Source organism: Zosterops lateralis (genome assembly GCF_965231275.1).
Source record: "Zosterops lateralis genome assembly, chromosome: 3".
NCBI lineage: Eukaryota > Metazoa > Chordata > Aves > Passeriformes > Zosteropidae > Zosterops > Zosterops lateralis.
Genome location: NC_139764.1, coordinates 55,832,918 through 55,854,545, shown reverse-complemented (window position 1 = coordinate 55,854,545; position 21,628 = coordinate 55,832,918). Strand labels below are relative to the sequence as shown.

The 21,628-nt window shown below is 38.0% G+C and overlaps 1 protein-coding gene across 2 annotated transcripts in view; it reads left to right on the top strand.

The window, feature by feature from the left end:
• The window catches only part of MTHFD1L (methylenetetrahydrofolate dehydrogenase (NADP+ dependent) 1 like), a gene marked incomplete at its 5' end in the record, with an annotated part of 145,651 nt that overhangs the window by 11,454 nt on the left and 112,569 nt on the right, over positions 1-21,628 (top strand). For both annotated transcript variants that reach the window (XM_083858196.1, XM_083858195.1), the window contains 4 exons: positions 5,338-5,449; positions 10,131-10,210; positions 10,906-11,003; positions 14,804-14,977. In XM_083858196.1, the coding sequence (XP_083714322.1) occupies positions 5,338-5,449; positions 10,131-10,210; positions 10,906-11,003; positions 14,804-14,977 (464 nt within the window). The remainder of the gene's footprint in view (positions 1-5,337; positions 5,450-10,130; positions 10,211-10,905; positions 11,004-14,803; positions 14,978-21,628) is intronic.

Here is a 21,628-nt window from a genome sequence, read left to right as displayed (position 1 = left end):
GTTTTGCTTTTCCTGCACAATGCACTAACTTTTCCTTTCTCTGAATGGGACCCCTCTACAGTGGCAGTTTGTATGCTGTTGTTTGGAAGTATAACCTGTGGTAGCATAACTTCACCTAAGAAGTGAGGGATAAACTTATGAAGAGTATGATTTTTTCACTGGGATACATTTGTTTTGCAATATATAACAGGAAAGGAGAATTTTATCTGAGGGGTAGGGGAACGTTATTTGTTGTAATCCATTGGCCAGGCCTGTTTGCATTGAAGCCCTAACCCTGACCTTAATGATGTGATGCCTTTCTTAAGTGGTTACTGCATTACCTTGGACTAGCTCTGCTGATTTGTTCTTCTTTTTAAAAAGGACAGCATAACAACAAGTGTTTCCTTTAGAAATTCTTTTAATTTAAATGAGTTACACAACACTAAGTTTGCAAGTTTTTTGGATAAGGTTTTGTATTGCTATGGAATTGTTATTGCTTCTTTTCCTTGTGCACTTTTGCAAAAATATTTTGAAAATGATCAAGAGGAAATAAGTTTTAGTCCACCTTAGGAACAGTTTAAAAATACAGGGATAGCTCTCCTAACATACAGCATAAGGCCATCTACCATCTGACTTAGTGTGCTCCTTTAAAGCAAGTCCGTTCTGTCTTGTGGCCAGAAAAAGGAATAAAATAAATAATGGTATATTTTTATTTCATTGCTTTGATCTGAAATAATGGACACAGTTTCAGTGTTCTCTTCCCTCCCCACTTCATGTTTCAATTGAATAAAGCAGATTATTAATATTTCTTTTTGTTCCATTTTGGGTTTGCTTGACTTCAGTTCTCATGGCACAGCTGAGCCATGTCCTTCAGACCTGTTGAGCTTCCTGGGTTCTCAAATAATTCCCAAATGCAAGAAAGCATTTTAGAAGGTTCTGGCACATCTGTGCAAAGTTATTGAGAAACATTATTCTTTTTGCATTGGTATGTTCAATGTAAAAGAAGTTACAAAGTGAGAGATAAAGACAAATATCTTAGAGGAAATGTTTAAGATGTTATCATTCTGTTAAGCTTTGTGTAGATAGCTCTTCAAAACACATTCACAGCATTGTGCCTGAAGAATGACCTAGTGACATACTTTTAGTGACATCTCCTTTGTAATTTTACAATGGGACTTCCCAAAAGTCAATTCAGTATTCCATGTAAAGAATGGGAACTGATGTGTTTAGTCCTCTATTATGTCAGAATTATGCTTTCTAGTTTGAAAGGACATTGTCAAGTAGATTCATGTTTTAAAAAAATGGATTATTTTCCTGCCAGAACATGGGTAATACTTAGTACCTGTAAGAAAACAGGATTTTGTTTCAGTCATCTAAATTCAGTCAGTCATTATTTCAGCACGTCATCTTTAATGCAGTCCATGTGTAAACCACATCATGCCTGTTTTAGGAGAGCTGCCATATTACAATTTTATTGTAAAATAAGTGAGAATTGGTCTGTTTAGGTATAATTAGGAATAGAAAAGTTGTTTGCAAAAGCAAGGTTAAGAAATATGAGAGTGGTTCAGCTGGAGTGCTGAATGAGAGTTTCCTTTTCAGGTTGGAAAACAACTTTTGGCCACAGTGTGCTTTTCCTTAGAGCCAACACTTGAGCTTCAAACCCTTAAGACATCTCTTAGCTGTTTGCTGTCCTAGTTTGGCTGTCTTGGTAAGACCAAGACTCTTGTTATGGGCAGAAAAATACATTTTGTATTGTAAGCATGAAAGAACAGGAGACCAGGCAGATAGATCCTGTAAGAGGAGAGGGAAGCTACATGAGCATTTCTAATGATGATGATGTAGACAAAGTACTTTCACTTCAACATCTGATGCACATCATCTCTGTTCCTTGTAATTTTGCAATGTATCCTCCTGTCAGTAAGCTAGAGGAGAAGTTGCTAAAGCATGGATCATAGTGGCAGGCATGAGCCCACAGCAGAGGTGTGGCCTTGATTTTCATGTGCACTGTGTAGGGCAAGTGCCTTCAGGGTGATGTGGCAGGGAAAGCTGGAAGAAACCATGTAATTAGAACATGCCTTGATGGAAAAAGTACCTGAAACTAGTCATTGACTTAAAAAAATTTCAAGATTTCAGAAAGTAATTAGAATTGCTGTGGTTAAAATGGAACCTGATCTGTAAACTGATGTGCAAAGAGACTTTTCCACGAAGAGAGTTGTGAAAAATCTTTTAATCAGATTCCTATTCCTCATTACATCTCTTCAGTTTTATATGGCTTATCTTCATACCCAGGACTCTGAGGACTTTTATATTTCATTTTTTAATTTTAATTTTATTTGATCATGCATTTAAAAATTGCTTTTGTGCAGTCCATTTTAACTATGGGAAAATGAAAATTTTATGCAGACTTCACAGCAAAATGGAGTTTCAGTGATCTGTAGTATACAGCTACTTTGTGCCATTATCATTTAATACTTGGCTGGAAAGTCTGTATTGTTGTTTTAACATTTGGTGTTCTGTCTTGGGAATGGGTGGTGCTTCTTAATCTGCTTCAACTTAAATCTTAGTGGAGGGGATCATATTTTGTTATGAGGTAAGGTTGCAGATTATTTATTGGCACAGCTCTTCCCAACTGAAAAAATATTTACCGGTGAGAAGGCAGGATACTACTGGACTGTTGGCTTACTTTGTCTCCAGTCTGTTGCCTAGTACATTAAGGAGGGCTTGGCCTGATGCTTGTCATTCCTTCCTCTAGCCAGCCTGATGGAATGGAGCCTTGCTGTCCAGGAAGCATGAGGCAGGCAGCCACATGTTCTCCCTCATGGGTATCTCCTTGACCTTCTGGCTATGGCTGCCTGCAGCATCTGGTTCCTGTCAGATGTGTCCTCTGTGTCCTCTGTCCAGGGATTGTGGTGCATTTGCTGAGGGAGGCTAAATGTGATTATTTCATAGGACTTTTCCCATCTTTCAGGTCTGTGATCGGTTTCTGATCTAGGAGTTGACCCTGAACACGCATCCTAAGGCTTGCTTCTTGCATTAGTGATTAAACAGGCAGTCGAAAGAGTAGATTATGGCAAGAGAGAAAAATCTAAAAGCAAAGGAGGCATGGGCACCGCTTCTTGCAAGTAAAACTAAAATTCCCAGATGGAGATCACATAAATCTCTTCCAAGGATACCCATAATTCTGTACACAAGCAGACTTGCTCTCCCAGTTTCTGGATATATTTTTTTAAATACTCACAGGGGAAAAAATTCTCTGAAATGTTTGTGATATATATTTTTTATTGACTCTGCAGGAACTTTTTCAATAGTTGCACATAAAATATTGTTTTCTTTGTGAAATAAGGGAAAGGAAATCACATTGGGAAGGTTCTGAGAAATCAGTGTGTCTTTAACCTGTGGTAGAACTTTTTGCCACCATGAGATGCAACTATTTTCATGAAGGAGGTGAGGCAGGGCAGTGAGATGAAAGGTCCAGCTGGTTTTCTGCTAAAATTTATGGGTATATGTAATGTTAGCTATCCGAACCAGTGTTAATGTTGGCCACAAAAATAATTGTGTTCAGCTGTTAAAAACATTTTTTAACATTGGGGTTGGTAGTCATAGAGATGAATATTTGGTTCCATCAGTTGTTTTCTGACATTACAGTTACATTGAATCAATTCTGTCATAAGTATGTTGGCTGAACATTCATCAGAATTATTACTTGTTGCATACAGCTCTCAACTTGTTCATCAATTCATGATGCTTAGCGGTGTGCAAAGCTCTTAGTCCTTGTCCCAGAGGCTTTGCATGGAAAGGCATCTTGACTTACAGTAGATGATTTATAACTGCTGGAATATGAATTATTTTTTCCTTGCAAAAAAAAAAAAAGGCTATGCTCATATAACTGAGAAAAATCACTGTTTTTCTCTGTGTTGATGTTGACGGTTACAGCAGAGATTTCCTTCTTTTGCAGGGCAAGGTGTGCCTTGAGCATGGTGTTCTTGGTACATGAGGCATTACAGCATCTTATTATCTGGATTTCCTTGCACATTTCTCAGTATCATTTAACCTGACCCTGGTCAAGCATGATGAGTTATGTGGCCTTCTAGGAGTGGCATGTAAACTGATATTTGCACCAGACTCAGGAGTGTGACCAGTTTGAATAAGGCTGAATGATTGCACAGGCAATCACAGGAGTGTTGCTGGACATATGACTGATGCCTGAATCAGCTCATTGCATTAGTCATTTGTCAAGCAAGGAGATCTTCTCCCACACTTCTGGCTTTGTTTCCACATGGAGATCTCTTAAGGAGGGTTAGGCCATCCTTGTGTCCTTTGAGGGGAAGATGGAGTTTTTTTAGTTTTCTGCCTTTTCCACAGCAGTTATGTTCTTCTCCCCTCCTGGATGCTTAGCTGTGCCAAAAACCTGCTATTCTGACAAGATTTGTAGCTGTTCTTTCTTGGCAAGAGTGTTGGGCAGGGTTGTGTCAGAACACTTTTGGCCAAAAAAGAAGCTGGAACACTTGTCAGCCACAAATCAATTCGTAGAGTGGCTCACTGAGTTTGTGACACTTAGAATTAATTTGCATTTATCCAAAATATTACCAAAACTGCTGTATTTCTGAACTAATTTTTACAGTCAGGCTTGAGGCAATGCTGTGTCTGTGTTTTGCTTTTTTAGTGTATCTTAATATATCTGTCTCTAGTGCTGTCCCTTATCTCATGGTGATTCTAATAACTGGTAAAGGGTCCTGTTTCATAGGAAGTGGGAAAAAATGCATTTATGTCTTTGAATAAGAATCTTTGTAGTAACCATTTTTTCTCCAACATCTGCCAGGTTGAACTAAATCAGGGGCAGTGATTAGCAGACATGAACTGAGAAGGAAAAAAGTGCTTTAATTGGTATTCAAAGGCACTGATCTTTGCAGAAGGGGTCATCCTGCATTCTTGTCAGCTGGCCCTGTTTTCTACTGTCAGACAGTCTGACTGCATTCTTTATAAGCGTCTATTTACCGTCTTTGAACCCTTCTTTTTCTTAAGTTGCTCCAAGTTATTTTGGACTTTAGGACAATGGTAGAACTTTTTATTTGGAAGGATATAATCCCCATTAAATATTGATACTTACTTTAACCTCACTCGCCTGATCTCACAATTTGTTTACCTAACTTAATTTTAAATGCTATTCTTAAGTTTCATGGCAGGCAAGAATCAGACTATCAGTTTGGATCTTCCTTTTTTGTTCTTGTCGTCTGTAAAAGCTTTGCTCCAAAGGCTCTTGCTGTATAAGTCTGAACGTTTTTAAGGTGCATATCCAAGTATGTATTTCCAAGATTAAATGCTTGTTTTGTTCCTGGGGGTGTTTTGGGCTTTCCCTAGCTCGGTCACGCAGACGCAGTGGTGTTTGGCAGTACGAAACCCGATGACGTTCCTGTGAGCTGGGTAAAGCCTGGGGCCACCATTATCCATTGTGCTCATGGTCTTCTGTCAGGTAAGAGGTGATAAAAGGTAACAGTTCTTGCAAGTGATGTACACTGGGTCTTTGAGATGTGTGTGGCATCTTGGTGACAACGCAGCATGGTGAAAAGCTGCGGCTCTGTGGGAGGGCCTATAAAGGTGTGTATACAGGGCATGTGTACACCTTCCTCTGATGTATAAATAGGGAAAAGATGTTAGGTGAGAGAAGAAAGGTTGGAATAGATTCTTCATACCAGTATGATTAGATAAGCGATGACCCAATGAATTCAGAGAGTTCAGAGGGAAGACTTTAGGGTCATCAGATGAGCTATTACGTAGTGCTGTATGGTGCCTTATCCTGTGACTTCTGTGGACTTTCCTGGAATATCGGGAAAGGAGAAGAGAAGAAATATCAACTGCAAACTGCTGTGAAACTTTCTGCAGACAGTGGTGCAGGAGGGAGTACAGAAATCATGTGTAGTTAAGAAGAGGCAGAATGTCTGCCTGTAATTAATAATCCTGCAGTAATTATTCCTACAAAAAAGAGTTTGGATTAATTTCCTTCCTTTTCCCCTCACTTGTTGTGGAGGGTGTATCTGTTCGACAATTTCTCAGTTGAAAAAATGTTACAGAATTTTCTTGGGAATAAAATTAAGAAATCTTCCCAGAAGTTACTCTACTGCTAGAATAATGTGTAGTAATAATAATATGTAATTTTACGTCTCCTGTAAAATATCTTGAAATTCTGTGAAGATGGCTAGATATTTTCTAGATTTTTGGTGTGTGTATATGAATTTGACTGCTCGGCATCCCAATGAGATCATCCTGCAAATGAACAGGAAAATGAGGAAGTACATGGATACCATGACTGGTTAATCTGGGTTTTTTTAAAATCTTATCACAAGTGTACTAGATTGACATCTATTGATACAAAACTGTGGTAATGGGCATAAAGCTGAGAAAACCTAGTTGCATGGATTTTAAACTAGGGATATTCCCTAAGGGCAAATTAGGCAGAACACTCTGTGCAGAGCTAATGCTAGATCAGGCTCATCATAAAGCAGCTGCTGTTACCATGCAAAGCATGGCCTTAGCAATAGATTTCTTTCCTTGTCTTTCATTATATCCTCTTGACTTAAACAGACACTGCAGGTCTTGAGATCTGGGTTATTATTCACTTGTTGTCTGAAGGCCTTTCGAGATTCGTTGTCTACCTCCCAAATCAGATCTCTGATCCTACTGAGGATCTTAAGGGTGGGTACCAAGACTTATCCCTTCCTAGCGCTGCACAAGGTGTCCAAAACTAATACATGTTTTCTTTTTCCTGGACTAGTGACTAGGAGACTCCTTGCATCTCTAATGCCTATTTATTTCCCCTAGGGATTTTTGGATATAATTGTTAAGTATCTATAGGGCAGGGCTTGGCACACAGGTCTATTCAGCAGATACCCAGCCTACCAGCATGACACAACCTTACATGAAGGAGGAATGGGGGAGAAAGAGAAAGGAATAGAGAAGGGAGGGAGTGGTGGTACAGCAGTCATACCTATAAATAAATAAATTGAAAGTAATCTCCCCTCCTCATTTTAATCTTGCAAGTAGAAACCTCTTATGTAACAGACTTGGGGTGGTTCTGACAGGGTGGGATAAGCCAGTCCATGCAGCCTGAGTGGGCACCAGGAGTGACTGGACTCTCCCAGCAGTGTGTGCTGCCTGGTGCAAGTTCCACTTTCAGACACCGAATCCTCTCCATTGAGAAATGAGTCTGAGCCTTCACAGAGCTGAAAGTTACACGGTATAACTGCATGCTACATCTTAGGACTTAAATATCTTCATGCCTTAGTTGTTCTAAAGAGCTATAGATAATACTGGTGTTTCCCTTCTCTGAAAGAGTGTTGTTAGAAAAACTACATTACATACCACAGTAACATTCATTCCTAATGCAGGAAATGTAAGATTTGGCATAAGCATGTACATTTCTTTGGGTTTTCCAAGTTGTAGCAATGCACTCTGTTAAATACTGCATTTTTTTTAAAAGGCAACATGAGATTTTTATCAAGATAACTTAAACAGAACTTATCCACCAAATGTCTATCTGTCTTTATGGTTATGCTTTTAAGGTTGTCAGAACCTTGGAGAAGCTTCGAAATTACATCAGAAATGCATTTTACCAGCTGTTGGTCTCAAGGCTTACTAGAGAGGTACATGAAACACAGGTGTCTGACAGGAAGAATGTTTGTGGAAAGCCCATTGTGGAGTAGTTGTGACCTTGGAGAAACAACTGAATCTTATAACTGACTCTTGACTTCCATGGAATCTGGCTGAGGTGGTTGGAAATTGTTCTGGATTTTTTCTTGCTTTAGAAATGTCCAACTTAACATCTGTGGGGTCGCAGGAGCTAAATGAAGCCTGAAAGCAATAATAGTCATGAAGAAACTTTTGTTCTTGCTAGATGGTGGCTAGAGTTCCAACTTGTGTGGGTGTAATGTCATCTAACACACTCACATGTTTTAAAAGCACTCAGAATTTGCAAGGATGTAGCTGAATTGGGGAAATGTAATGTTGTAAATCAGGAGAGCAGAAATAAAAGTGCTCCTAAGTGACAATTCTTTTTCAAGTATTTTTTTTGATCAAAGATTTTTAAATTATCACAATTTTAAAAGATTCTGCAATTTTCTCGCAGTGCAACATCTGGTTCTGTTGCACTGACAGTCTTGGAATCAGGTGAGTGCTGGTAGTGTCTTGCAGGAATATACTTTATATGTAAATGTATGGAAATGAAAATACAATTTCGTTTTTCTGAACAAAACTTAAGAATGCCAAAATTATTTGGGATTTGATGTCCAACTCCTTTGGGGTCACTTGAAAGCTGAAGCCCACATGGTTTAAGTATATTAATTGGAAATGCAACCATTTCCCCACCTCTTCTCTGTTGTAAGCTACCTGAACAGATAGGTAGCACCTGACAGCAGCTCTCACTCATCTGCACAATAGGGTGTAAGTCAGAGGAAGGAGCACAATGTCTGAAGTCCATCTGATCTGACCATAGTCCAAAGCAGAGAGTGCTATTCTAGCTTCCATCTGGAAAATTTATCCTAAGAGAGCTGTTGCAATTCTGTGATTGTCTTGCTAACTCCATGCATGCATGACTTTCACCTCTAGTTTCACCTTCACCCCTGTAAAAGCCTGGTTAGTCATTTGTGAGATGACTGTGTAGCATAGGCAGTCTGAAAGAAATAGTTTATTGAAGGGAATTGTCTAATTCTAGTATGTATTTACACACATACTAGCTCTGCCCTGATAAAAATAGTCATATTAAGCCAAATAACATAAAAAGTCAAAATGTTTCTGTAAAGCACAGCTGTCTGAAAGAGGATTTTAAACTTCGTTCTTCCTACTTCATTTGTCTGTTTGGCAGCATTCCCAGCTTGGTCTCAAAGCAACAAGAGTCAGCTTATGACTGTAATAGACTATTCCAGTAAAACTCCTCTGTCTAAATCTAAAGCTGAGCATCTCCAAAAGAAATTGTTGTTTGTTTGTTTGCTTGTTTTAATTGCAAGTGTTAATGCAAGTAGAAGGACTTTTCAGACACTTTCTTAATTAGAGTTTCATAATGAGGATTGTTACCTTCCTTTGGTTAGCTTTGTCACTGATACATAGATGCTTTCTGGCAGGAAAGTTTCAGGAAGGGTCAGGAAACACATGGAATGAGGCTGAGGGTGTCTGCAGAGAGGGTCTCCTGCTCTCTCAGCCATGGGTGTGGGAGAGTGGGCTGTAGCTGCCACCCTTGTCTCCAGTCTGAGTGTTCTGTGCCCTGCTGCTCTGGGACCCTTGTTGGGAGGGGTGACTGTGCAAGGAAACGTGAGCCTTTTATGACCAGTAGAGAAAGGGTGAACATAGCAAAAGCTTGACCAGGTCAGAGTTTGCACTTCAGTTCCCCCATGGCAGAAAGGTTAAAGCTGTCAGCTTTAACAGTTGTTATTTTTTATTACAATTATGTCTACGCCCTTCAGAATGTGGCTACAGCCTTGATATGCCCACAGAGACTAGGATGTGAATACTGGAGAAATTGTGTCTAGATAAAAGTCAATGAGCAGCAACAAAAGACCAAGCCAGAAGAAGGATTACAGCAAAATGACAAAATATGTTTAGTTGGGGTAGCTAATGTATGATTATCATTTGATATATTGCCAATAGAAACAATTATATCTGTCTCTGAAGTTGAAGTCACTCTGAATTGTGTAGACTCTCCAGAATACCTGCTTTTGATATCACATTGATGGAGATAACTGTTGCTATTCAAAAAAATTTGCATATACTGTTTCCAAGTTATAATAATCCTGTATGGTATTTGTGATCATTTCATTGTTCTTGCTCACTGTAATGTGTGTGTCAGAGAAGACAGTCTGTACCATGCTGATATAGGTGTTCTGTTTAAGAAGGTATGTAGCTTTTCAGAAACAGCTGTGTGAATTTTTTTCTGTGGGTTTGTATAATATGTTTCAGAGCATACAGTTGCTCTCTGATTTTCATAGTATATTCATCCTTCTGGGTGATTTCATTTGAAGTATTAAGCCACCTATAATTTTGTCAGTAATATTATTAAATTTCGAGTCAGCATTCAGAAATTTTTTATTTGGACGTAACTTTCAAATATACATCCTCCCACTCAAAAAAGATTTGTGATTTATTAGTGAAATACTTATATTTTTCAGAGAAACATAACTATGGTCAGCAGAACAACCCTGCTGCTGAAAAGACTGTTGGTTCTCTTGCAGTAGCAATGAGAATGCAGGTTAGTGTACCTTTCAATGTTGTAGATTTGTTGCTCTTTCTGTAAGTTGCAGAAAATAGTTCTACAGTTTATATTTTAACTTTTGTTTTGCTCTTCTTAACTTCTTACCTGACTTCCATTTTAATAGTGACTCTTAATCAGATACAGTGATACCTATTACATTTAATTAGGGAAAGGTAAATTAAAAATCAGACATCTCATAATTCTTGTAAAGCTTGGCAGAAGCACTTGTGTCAATAGGCTAATGTCACTCACTCTGGTAAGACTGTGAAGATTAATTGTATCTGTCTGCATTTTTGCATTATGATGGATAGAGAATCCAAAAGTTTGTTATTTAACTTCGGAAGCAGCATGAGTCAGTCAATGAACTTCCATTATCTTCCATTATTTTTAAGGTGAGAGAGAAGAATAGTAATTCTCTATCTTACCATAATAAAATGTCCAACTGGATAATTAGAGACTCCTCTCTGCCACTTATGTGTTAATGGAGTTGTTTCTTTTTGAAATGTGGTCAAACAATAGAAAAGTGGCTCTTACTTTGTCTAAAACCATGAAATGGAAAAACTTTTAAGTTTGGGGGTTTTTTGTTAGCCTTTACTGTAGAAGTTATTGCAACATTCTCTAGAGATTGTTTGAAATTAGTGTTCAGCATTTATGATGCAGCTGTTGTGTGCTGTTTTCTTGTTTAAAACCAGAACATGGTAAAAAACATGGAGCGATGGATCCAGTCCCAGCAGTACAGGAAATGGGACCTCCACTGCTTGAAACTGCAGCCCCTCTCCCCAGTGCCCAGGTAATAAGTGCTTTTAATGAAAACAAAATGAAAAAATATTTTTAAAAAGAGTAAGCAAGTGTGACAACCTAAAAATGTTCTGTGCCTAATTAATTTTTAATATTATGTGGACTATATTCTCTTGTATACTTCATCATGACCTTGTCCTTCTGTTTGCTATTGATTTTTACTTTGATGATAAGCATTGGAGCCAAGCTTTATTTCATGAAGACCTAAAGCTTCAATGTCAATGGAAGGTTCCATTGACTAAGGGAGGGACAAGCCTTCTGCAACACCGACAGAAATACAAAAGACAAGAAGTTCCTAATGTCTAAACCCTGATGTAGGAAGATGTTAAGGCTCACTGATTTCAATGGCATTTGAGTTTGTATTTGTTTTCTTCCCTCAGTAGAAGTACTTCCTTTTGCATTAGATTTTTAAATTCCTGTGTGGGTGTGAAAAGCAGGAAGCATATTTATTCTCTTAGCCAGAATCTTTTCAATCGGTTCCTGTCATTCACTTCCCAAGGCCCCTATCTGGGCCTCAGGGATTTCAGTTTGCCTTGGTATGATTGCTGACATCTCTGACATTTAAAGCCACCTGAGCTCTTTACTGTGCTAAAGTGCTTTGCTATGTGTTGGTTGTGTTGGGTGACAGAGAGAGGAACCAATGGCTTGAAAGTGAGGAAAGTGTCAACTTTTTTTGTGCTTATTGATACGCCTGCTTCTGCAGAAGAAAGTCAGAAGAGAGTTGGAACTGCATAGTCTGGAGGATAGGAGGATCTTATCAATGTGTCTAAATACAATGTAAAATAATACAAAAAGGAACAAGGCTCTTTTCAGTGAAGCCCACTGACAGAACCATAGGCAGTGATCACAAACTGAAACCAGGAAGCTCCATTTGAACATCAGGAAATACTCCTTCTCTGTGAGGGTGGCCAAACATTGATAGAGATTGTGCAGGGTTGGTTCTGGAGTGTCCATCGTAGAAGATACTCAGAAGCCACCTGGACATAGGCAGCTAACTAGCTCTAGATGCCCCTGCATGAGCAGAGGAGTTGGACCAGGTAACTTCCAGAAGTCCCTTCCACTCTCAGCCACTCTGTGATTCTGTAATTCTGAATCCTACTAGTGTCTTTTTGGAAAGCTGTGACAAAATGCTGTATTTTCTAAGCATTTTGATTTACTTTTCACTGTCTCTTACGACAGTTTAATAGGAACAGACACAAATGTAATTTAAGCCAGAGATGCCAAAAGAATGAGTTTTCTCTTGTAACCAGGGGCACAAAGGGGCAGAAATGCTTGAGCTTTTTCTGGACTAGCATGTCACATTTCTAGAATTGAAGCCTAAAAAAACTAGCCTTAAATAATACAATTAGAAGTTAAGGTGTGCGATGTCATGAGTGTGGTGAGAAAACCCTTTCAAATAAAGTATTGCCAACCCTCTCTATGACACTGTGTGTTTAGTACATAAATAATTACATAGTTAATAAATAATGGTGCATATATATACACACCATAATATAGTATAGATTATATAATTAGTAATAGGACTTGCCTTTATCTGCTAACTCTATAGCTTTGTCTTTTTTCTTTTAAATGTAAAGAAACTTCAGATGGAAAGTATCCTGTAATAAAATGTAAGCTCACAGTAATACACCATGTTGTGTGGAAACAGATGGAGTTTTCATTGAAATTGAGGCAAAACTGCTTAAGCACTAAAACTAAGAACATCTGCTTTTTGATTTCTGTGAGATCTGGGTTGAAGTATTTCCAAATATATTGGAAATGGAATGGAAATTTTTCTTAGAGTATGCAGTTTAAAAAAAAGTCAGGTGAGTAGATGTAGAGCCTTCCTCCGTCTTTTAAATTTTTCTGCATTTTGTAAATTATCACATTGTCAGTGATGGACTTCTTGCTTAACAGTTTTCAGTCATGCAGAAGAATCACTTTTGCACATCTCCAGCAGTATTGAATAACATAATATATTGAATAATTCTGGTATTTCCAATACAGAGGATATATTGTCAGACTAAAAGAGTCAGCTAGAAATACAGACTTCTAAAGTCCAGGTATAACCAAATCTTTAATTTCCTGTGTTTTAGAAAAATACATGTAGTAGGAGGAAAAAATACAGATTAACTTTGTCATATGAGTCTACATCTTTCTCCTCTTGCTAAATGCATCAATTATTTTAATAGGAGAATAGTCACTCTGAAAATTTTCCTTTCTTAAATCTTTAAGGGACCACACTACCACCGACTTAGCAAGAATTTTCTGGGACTTGAGTTGTTTATATATAGTAAGTTTTGAATGAAAACTTCAGATGATCTTTGCCATGTGATGTTCGTAAGCCACCCCATCTTGTGTTCTCGTTAAATTTTTATGGCTAGTTGTGTTTGAAGTCACATATAAGAAGCCAAAGGTATAACCTTCTATGAAAGAGGATGCATTTAGTATGTCTTTGAAAGAAAGCAGGTTCCAGGTTAGTGCTGTTATTGAGTAACTCCTTGTCATCTAGTACTGGATTATGTCATTATTTGGGTGGATGGTTTTTGGGTCTCACTTAGCTGCTGCAGGTGCAAAAGGGGGATACTTAATAACTATAAATGAATAATTGAGCCAGCTTAGGATTTTCTCAAAGAATTGCAAGCAATTAAGTTGGCACAGAGTGATCATTTGCTGATGGATGCAGAATGACTGAAGTCTGCACACAGAGTTGAGATCTGGTAGTAGTTTTATGTTCACTGGTGGATATTTAAGGTCTTGCAGGGTGTTTGAATGTTCAGTTTGAGCATGAGCTTTCATCCCATTGCCAGATTCTATCTTAAAAATACTGTGATCAGCCGAAACTACATGAAGAAATTTAGCCCAGTTAGGCTGGAAGTAATTTTTAAAGTTGTTTTTGTGGTAATGTGAGCAATTCAAAGCCCAAGAAGACAACTCTTCACATCCTGTGTGCCAGCCCTTGGGTTTCCATGCTACAGGAGCTTACAGCTACTACATGCTTATGTGGACATAATGTGCAACTAGGTCAAGCGCACAAATGAAAAATCCATGATGGAGTATTAAATCCAAAGGCCTCAGGTTGTCCAGGTCAGGAACTGCAGATACAGTCGAGTGTCCCCTAAAGCCACATCCCCTCAGGGAATGTGTGCTTGCCTCAGCTGCTGCTCACCCTTGCTGGAGGTAGTTTGTAAGCTCACTGAATGTCTTGGCTGAGCCCTGTGCTTTAGATTTCCGCTCTGTGGCTATTCTTAGTTTAGCTGTGTTTTAGAAGTGCATGAGTTGATCTTCAAATGCCTGGTTTCCTTTGGTGCCCTCATGAGGGAGTAGCAATGTTGGCGCTGCCCTCGCATGAAAGGCGCTGCGCGCACAAGCTTTGGGTTTAGCCAATGTGTTGGTGTGACGGTTGGCCAAGGAATGCATGCACTTTTTAGTAAATTGTATGTGCTGAAATATGCTGTGAGGGAGGAGGACAAAAGGGAAAAACAAACGCCGAAACATCCATTCCAGTGGGAAACGCTTGAGCATCCAGCAGACTCGTTTCTAGCTTGATATGAAAGCATTATGTAATACTTGGAATCTGATTAAACGAGAGCTCTCTGTGAAATTGTAACAATTAACAAACACTGTACGTGATTTTTCAATGTTATATTAGGTGTTAGTTAATATTTAGGTTTGGTTACTAAAATGTGAGAGAGAATTGAAAAACTCATTACAATAACTCCATTGTTGGATTATTTGCTGTTGTTTTGTGCTCTGTCGTCGACCACCTAAGCTGAGAGAAATCTCCTGGCCCTTATTTGTTTTCTTTTCCAGTGATATTGAGATTTCCCGAGCACAGAGTCCAAAAGCTGTTGATGTACTTGCCAAGGAGATAGGATTGCTTACAGATGAAATTGAGATCTATGGCCAAACCAAAGCCAAAGTACGTTTGTCCCTGCTGGAAAGGTTAAAGGATCAACCAGATGGAAAATATGTTCTAGTTGCTGGGTAAGAATGCTGTGTAATGTCATTAATGTCTGCTGTTCCCACTCTTACTAATATAAACATGCAACTTACATATTTTTTATACTCTGCACAAATAAGAATCTTGAATGTTTTCATCTGTATGTTGACCTTCTGAAAGTGAGCAGGTTTTGAACTTTTTTGAAGTAACACAGCTTTGTCTCCAAACTCTTGTTACTGAAGTAAAGTATATTTTATAAAAGGTAATTTGTTCCATGATTCTGTGTTGATGAATGGAGTTTTTCTTACTGTTTTATCAGAATTTTAAATGTTTAACTTGGATATTTAAGGCTACTTGCATTGTGGCTGTTTATAAACAAACATTAACAGAAGCTACATGCTAATCTGTTGATATTAACAATAAATACTTTTTTTATTGAAGAACAGATTACAAAGTTTAAAAAGACGTGTTTTTTCTCTGAAATGTAGACATGTCTCCAGGCAGGCTTATCCTGCCTGCTTTTCCCACGATTTCAGCAAATGCAATGCTCAGCAGGAATTATGCACTTCTTTTCTGAAGAGTTTCAGGTTTTTCTTGCATTCAGTGACACAACCTTTTCAGTCACCTGGTTTACTAAATGGAAACTTCTAATTGTGGACAAACATGAGAAGGTTTTAATTAATACTTAAATTGCAGTGTGTTCTTTATATTCTGAATTACTCTGTTGGTTGCTTCCTTTTAAGTAAAACCACTGAGGTTTAAAATGAAATATTGGCTGATCTAAAAGGAGAATGCCTTGATCTACTGATTACTCACCTTTGCTAGTGTTTCTCAAGCTGCTTGCTTTACTGCCTTCCTGTGGGAACAACCTGAATTTCTGGCACTGTCTGACATGGAGCTGTTGTAGACTCAGAGACTCCATGTCAAAAAGGTGAGGCAGGCAAGATATGAAGCTGTCCCCAAAGCTATGTGATAGAAGTCCAGCATTAAAGATATTCCTGGAGGATGCTGGAGCAGTTTAGAGAAGGAAGTAATAGCTGGTTGAGCTTCGTTTCCTTTGGTAGAGTTTTATTTTTGTTTGAGGGGGTTTTTTTGTGGCATTGGAGAAACAAAAACAGGTTCAGCATTTGGCTGAGTTTGAAGAAAGTTACTGCCATGTATTTTCATGCTCATGATGTCAACAGCACCAATTGGTCATCATGCTGCAGACCAATCCAGATCTCCCCAGCAACAAACCTCTCACAGAAGAAGAGGTTATTTGAAGATATCTGGTGGTGCAAAGACAGCAAGTTGCAAAAGCCCCATTTGGGGGGGATTTTAGTTGTGTCAGATTGCATGCATCAGTGCTTATGTTTCTTTGCACTGCTTTGTCTCCCGTTCTCCTTCAAAGAAGGTATCTCAAGCAGTTGTCACAAAGAAGTGCATCTACATGTGGAAGAAATGCAGAAGTTTTGACCAGCAAAATGAAAAACTGGCAAAAAGTAGAAAATTGTATCCTCTTTTAAGTTTTCATAAAAAATGTACCAACACAGAATAGTGTTTCAGAAACAAAGAGCTGGGTTTGGTACCTACCCAAACTGATGATGCAATGTGTTGCTATTTGTAACATCTCTGAAGTCATTGCATCTTGTGGGGTTAGTGGTTAAAGCCACATCTGCTGCAGGAGGAGTGCCTGGGCAAGCTTGCTACAATAGTGGGAACATCCTCTTCTGAGAGAGTTCAAAGCTTGACTTCGAAATATAGTATATGTAAAATATACATATAATGTGTGTTTATATGCTCTCAGCTGCTCTCCTTTGCTGAAATGGCTGTAGCAGATGACAATGATTTTTAGAAAAGCAGGGAACTCTGTCTGATGGGGAAATGTTCAATGCAATGAAAATCAAGTATCACTCATCAAATCCTCATTTGCCTTCATTCTCTCCCTTGCCAAGGCAGGGTCAACCAGAACCTGCCATTTGGACTATTATGTTTGTTCACAATAACCAAAGAGATTTAAAAATTCTTTTAGAATGATGCAATATAGGTCTTCAGAATAAATTTTCAGTGCTTCAGAGGAAACATTTAAGGTAAATGCTTATGGTTCTGGTGGAAATAGTTGTAATGTATGATGGGAAGTTCTCATGTGTGAAAAGAGTGTAAAGTGTGTGTGTGTAGTCAAGAAAGTGCAAAACCTCCAACCTCCACCCGTGATGCTGCCAGCAACATTTGTGCCTTTAATTGCACATTCAGATTTAAACGTTTCACAATGTCTAGGAGTTTATAAATATTTCCTGCAAATGCATGTCTAGTTTATTCTTGATATGCTAAAGACCAAACTTCTTGTTCTGAACAGCAAAATGCAACTGAAATGTATCTTTTTATCTCTGAGGATAGTTGTATTTATGGCTCTTTAAAAAGTTGCTAACTGCAAAATCTTTTTTGTTCTTTCTAAATGCAAGCAAATGTGGTTAAATGTCTCTTCCAGCATAAACTTTGTTTGCTGAAATACTGCAGTTTGATTAACAGATCATGACATCTGAAAACAGGATGAAGAATTTATTTCTTTATAAATTCCATTTACTTTTATATGGAGACCATTCTTTTATCTTTTTTTTTTCCATTCTTGTTTTTTTATTTTCTTTGTGTTTGGCTTGCTATAGGGCTTGTGTTAAGACACTGTGGGGGCAGAGCCACAAGTTAACATGGAGTGATTGGTTCTTGGGCATCAACTGCCTGTAAACTGGAATTTAGGATGCTAAATAATGTCGCAGGATCTGTTAACTCAAACTGCCTCTACTCATTGCCAGCTGAGACCATGCAAGTGAATGCAGCTTGTGCTTCACCTAGGAGCTAAGTTTAGGGTCCAGGGTAACCTAATCATGCATTCAAGTGTGTAGATGGCATATTCACAGACACAACATGAAAATACAGCTGCAGTTTGTTAGAATCTATGTTTATGTGTGTGTATGTTTCAGCATCTTGTTTCTAAATGCTACAGTGCTATGGCTTTTAGCAGATAATTCTGGAAACTTGTTCACTTCAAAAATGCAAGATGAGGAAGAATAAAAAGTGGGAAAATTATGAAATGCAATGCTGCTTTTAACAAGCAGTGTGTTGGATTTTGAATGCTGGAAATTTAAAATCAGTACCTTTCTCCTAACATTAATAGATTGTTCTGTGATGAACTACTGTTTCAGTGAAGTAAAAATGGACGAAAACAAAAATGGATTCTATTTCTTTTTACTGTGTGTTGCTATAGGACACAAAATGAACAGTCAAGTTGTCAGGGCAAAAAGAGGAAAGTTTATTTTTCTACTTCAATTTATATAGATTTTGGACAATGACCACAGATTGGAAGATGAGGTTGACATCTCTCCAACTACACTGGTCAAACTAGAAGGCCATCAATTGTCCTTCCTCAAGAGAAGAATGATAAAAAAGAAGGACAGTTTACAATAACATCACTTTGTTTACATGAAAATCTGTGAGAAACTCTACTATAAAAATGCAAACATCAGAAGGCTGAAAAAGATCAGAGTGACAGCTGTATCTCTTGGGCTGCAAGGTGCTTAAAAATAAGAAAAAACAAAAATTAGAGGAAAGATACAGGGGAGGATAAGAGGGGAAAATACCCTTGTGTTGATGCCCTCAATTGTCTGACAGTCCAAAGTAAAGTCACAGTTGAGACAGTTGTCATGTATTGGTCATGTCATTACACAGCTCCTGATTGGGATTGTCTTGTATGAGTCTGTAGTGGATTATGAGAGTTTGTAGTGGAGGATTCCTCAGTCTGTTCCTGTCTTTGCTCAGTCACTTTAGCTTCATAGTTGTCTCTGTGCTTTTGTATTTGGAAGTTCCAGCCGCAACCCAAGGATGCCACTCCAAGTTTGTCATGACCTCCTCTCCATGAGGTGACAGCAGTTGTGACACTTCTGTGCTCAGAAATATGTTTCTGATAGTTGTCATCTAGGATGGGAGGCGTTTGTAGCTGGGAACTCAGTTGCCCGTGGCCTCCATAGGCCTGGTTCCACAGGTTTCCATGTGGATCACAGGAATTATGAACTCATTAAAATCTTTGAATCTGCTGATACCTATGAGTTGAATGTTGGAAATTTGAAAGAGAATTGTCACATATCCAGTGAAGTTCTTGCTGGAGTCATGGTGGCTGGAGTAGCTATGAGGAGGTTACAGCTGGTGCAGTGTATGTCTCCCTATTTGTTTATTTTCTCTTTGGGAGACCTCATGTAGCTTTCCCACAGAAACAGCTCTGCTGTAAGCTAATGTGATGTATAACAAACAAACAAAAACTCTGCAAATTCTTATCTTTGTTTTGATATACATAAAGAGAGAAGGCTTTCCAATATTATGGAAAACTTACTTTGCCAAGTTGCTGATGACTGCTTGGTAGGTGGCAAAGTTTAAGGCGGAAAATTATTGTGGGGTTTCTGTGTTTTGATTGAAAACATACTAAGGTAACTTGAAGAATAATGCAAATGGCCATTAAAGTCGCTTGAAGTTCATTAAAATTCATTGCATTTTAAAGGAGATTTTTCCTCAATTTGCATAAAGTTAAAACACAGCATTGCACAGTTGAGCTAAATTTATCCATTGGCAGTTGTAATTTTATATCCATGTGAGCAAGTGACCTAAGCTGCAAGAGTGTAGGCTCGATAAAGTAGCCAGCAAAAGCAGCTCAATGTCCACAAAACAGCTTAAGTGGATTATTTTATTTATAAAACCCAATCAAAGAGCAGATACAAAAGGAAAGATATTTAAAATAAGCTTCCGAAGGAAAATTATTGGAATAGAATTTTCTTTTAATTTCAGGCACTTTTTTTCTTTTAACAAATGTTTAAAGCTGAGATTTTGGTAACTGTTGAAACTAATAACTGTTTAGCTCTTGAGGTTTTCCTGCCAGTTTTATCAATGAGCAGTGGTGTGTTTCTCTTCTTGCTTTCTGGAAAAAGGTCTATCTCATAGAAAACTCCCAGTGCTTTCTGGTTCATGTTACATAGTCATTTTTAAATAGGCCACTCAAGTTACCAGAGCATTTTGACACTTGATTGTGCATTGTTTTCTTCTGTGACATGTAGATAGTATTCTTTATGCTACCAACATGCATTCTGGTTATGCATTTCTCAATTGCAATTTCCTTTCCTTTGCTGGATAGGAGACTGCATCTTTGGTTTTGCTGGTTTTGTAAGGGTTGTAAAGAGTCCCTGTGTCGCTGTGCATGCCAGACCAGCCACCTGCCATGTTTTGAGCTGAACCAAGTACATAACTAGGGATGGTGTCTCTGAATTCTCTTGAGTGTTAACTTCATATGTCTGATGCTCAAGAATAGAGGTAGCCACCAACAGGATGCCCTGCAAATGCAAATTTTTCTGTTAGTACTGCAGCCATTGTATGCACTGGGTTTTTTAGGTCCATGGAAAATTCTTTACTGGTAATTTCCAGTAAACCATTATAGTCTCTTTTATAGTAGAATATTTTCCTTTTGGGTGTTTCATTATTGTTTTTCTTTTTGTTTTGTTGTTATTATTTTTAAATAATTGATAGCTTCAAAAGCTGTTACCTTATTAAATCTTTGAACACAGTAATGCCTCAGGATTACTCATATATTCCTTGAATCTGCTTTTAATGCACAGGAATAAGAGGATCAAGTAAATGAGATTAGGACAATAGACAAAAGTGAATGAGATAGTTGGAGAACAGGGGGTAAGGAGAAACCATGCTAAGAATTGTTTGGGTTTGGGGAAACCAGTGTTAGAATAGTAGTCAGAAGGTGAAACTGGTAGTAAAAGTGAGTTAACCTGGCTGTGATGCTCTGAAAGAAACACATTTGTAAAAGTAAGGGTGCAGGGACAAAAAGGAGGTGAGAAAAAGAGTGGTGGGAAAAAAGGAAGTTATCCCTGTGGCAACAGTAAAACCCTGAGGGCTCCCTGTCCTGACAATGTAGAGATTAAAAGTATCCTTTCTTCTAGGAACTGCAAATTTGAAAGTGAAAGAAATGTAGTAGCGTTCTGTGCTCTTGCAGTAGATCAGAAGGAAATAAGAAGGCCTAATATGGATTAAAAAAACTACAGGGACCAGATCTGCTTTTGAGAGTAGATAAATGATATGCTCTGAATCTCCCACCTTTTTTTTGGCTCTACACAGATACTTTGCTAGAATTCTGTGAATTCCTTTTTAAGTCAAAAAAGTGCCATTCTAGGATAATGAAATAGTCTGAATAATCAGTTATCGATGATGTTTTAGAATCTGATGGTTGGTGAACACAATATTTTAAAATGTGGGAGAAAATTGATAAAACCAAATGCCCAAAGTAAGTGGCCCATGGTCACATAGGAGTAGATCAAAGTGAGGAATTCATAGAATCTCTTATAGATGTGCTTAACCCCATTGATTTCACTGAAACTTTAGTTAAAAGACTACTTTTCTGAATTGAATTTTTTTTTCTAGAACAATATAAAGATGTAAATTTGACTTGCTTCCAAACTGCCAAATTTTTCCAGACTTATCTATCCAAGACATCTTTTTTAAAGTAAAAGCCAAGGATCTGATGATGCTGTAAAAGATAGATTTGTGAAAAGTTAATGTTTTTCATCTATTTTCTTTTGTGGGATGAAGAAGAGCTTTTGCCAATCTGTGAACTGACTGAATTAAGCTGATTCTTACAATTACACTAATGTTTTTGTGCCATTTGAATTGTG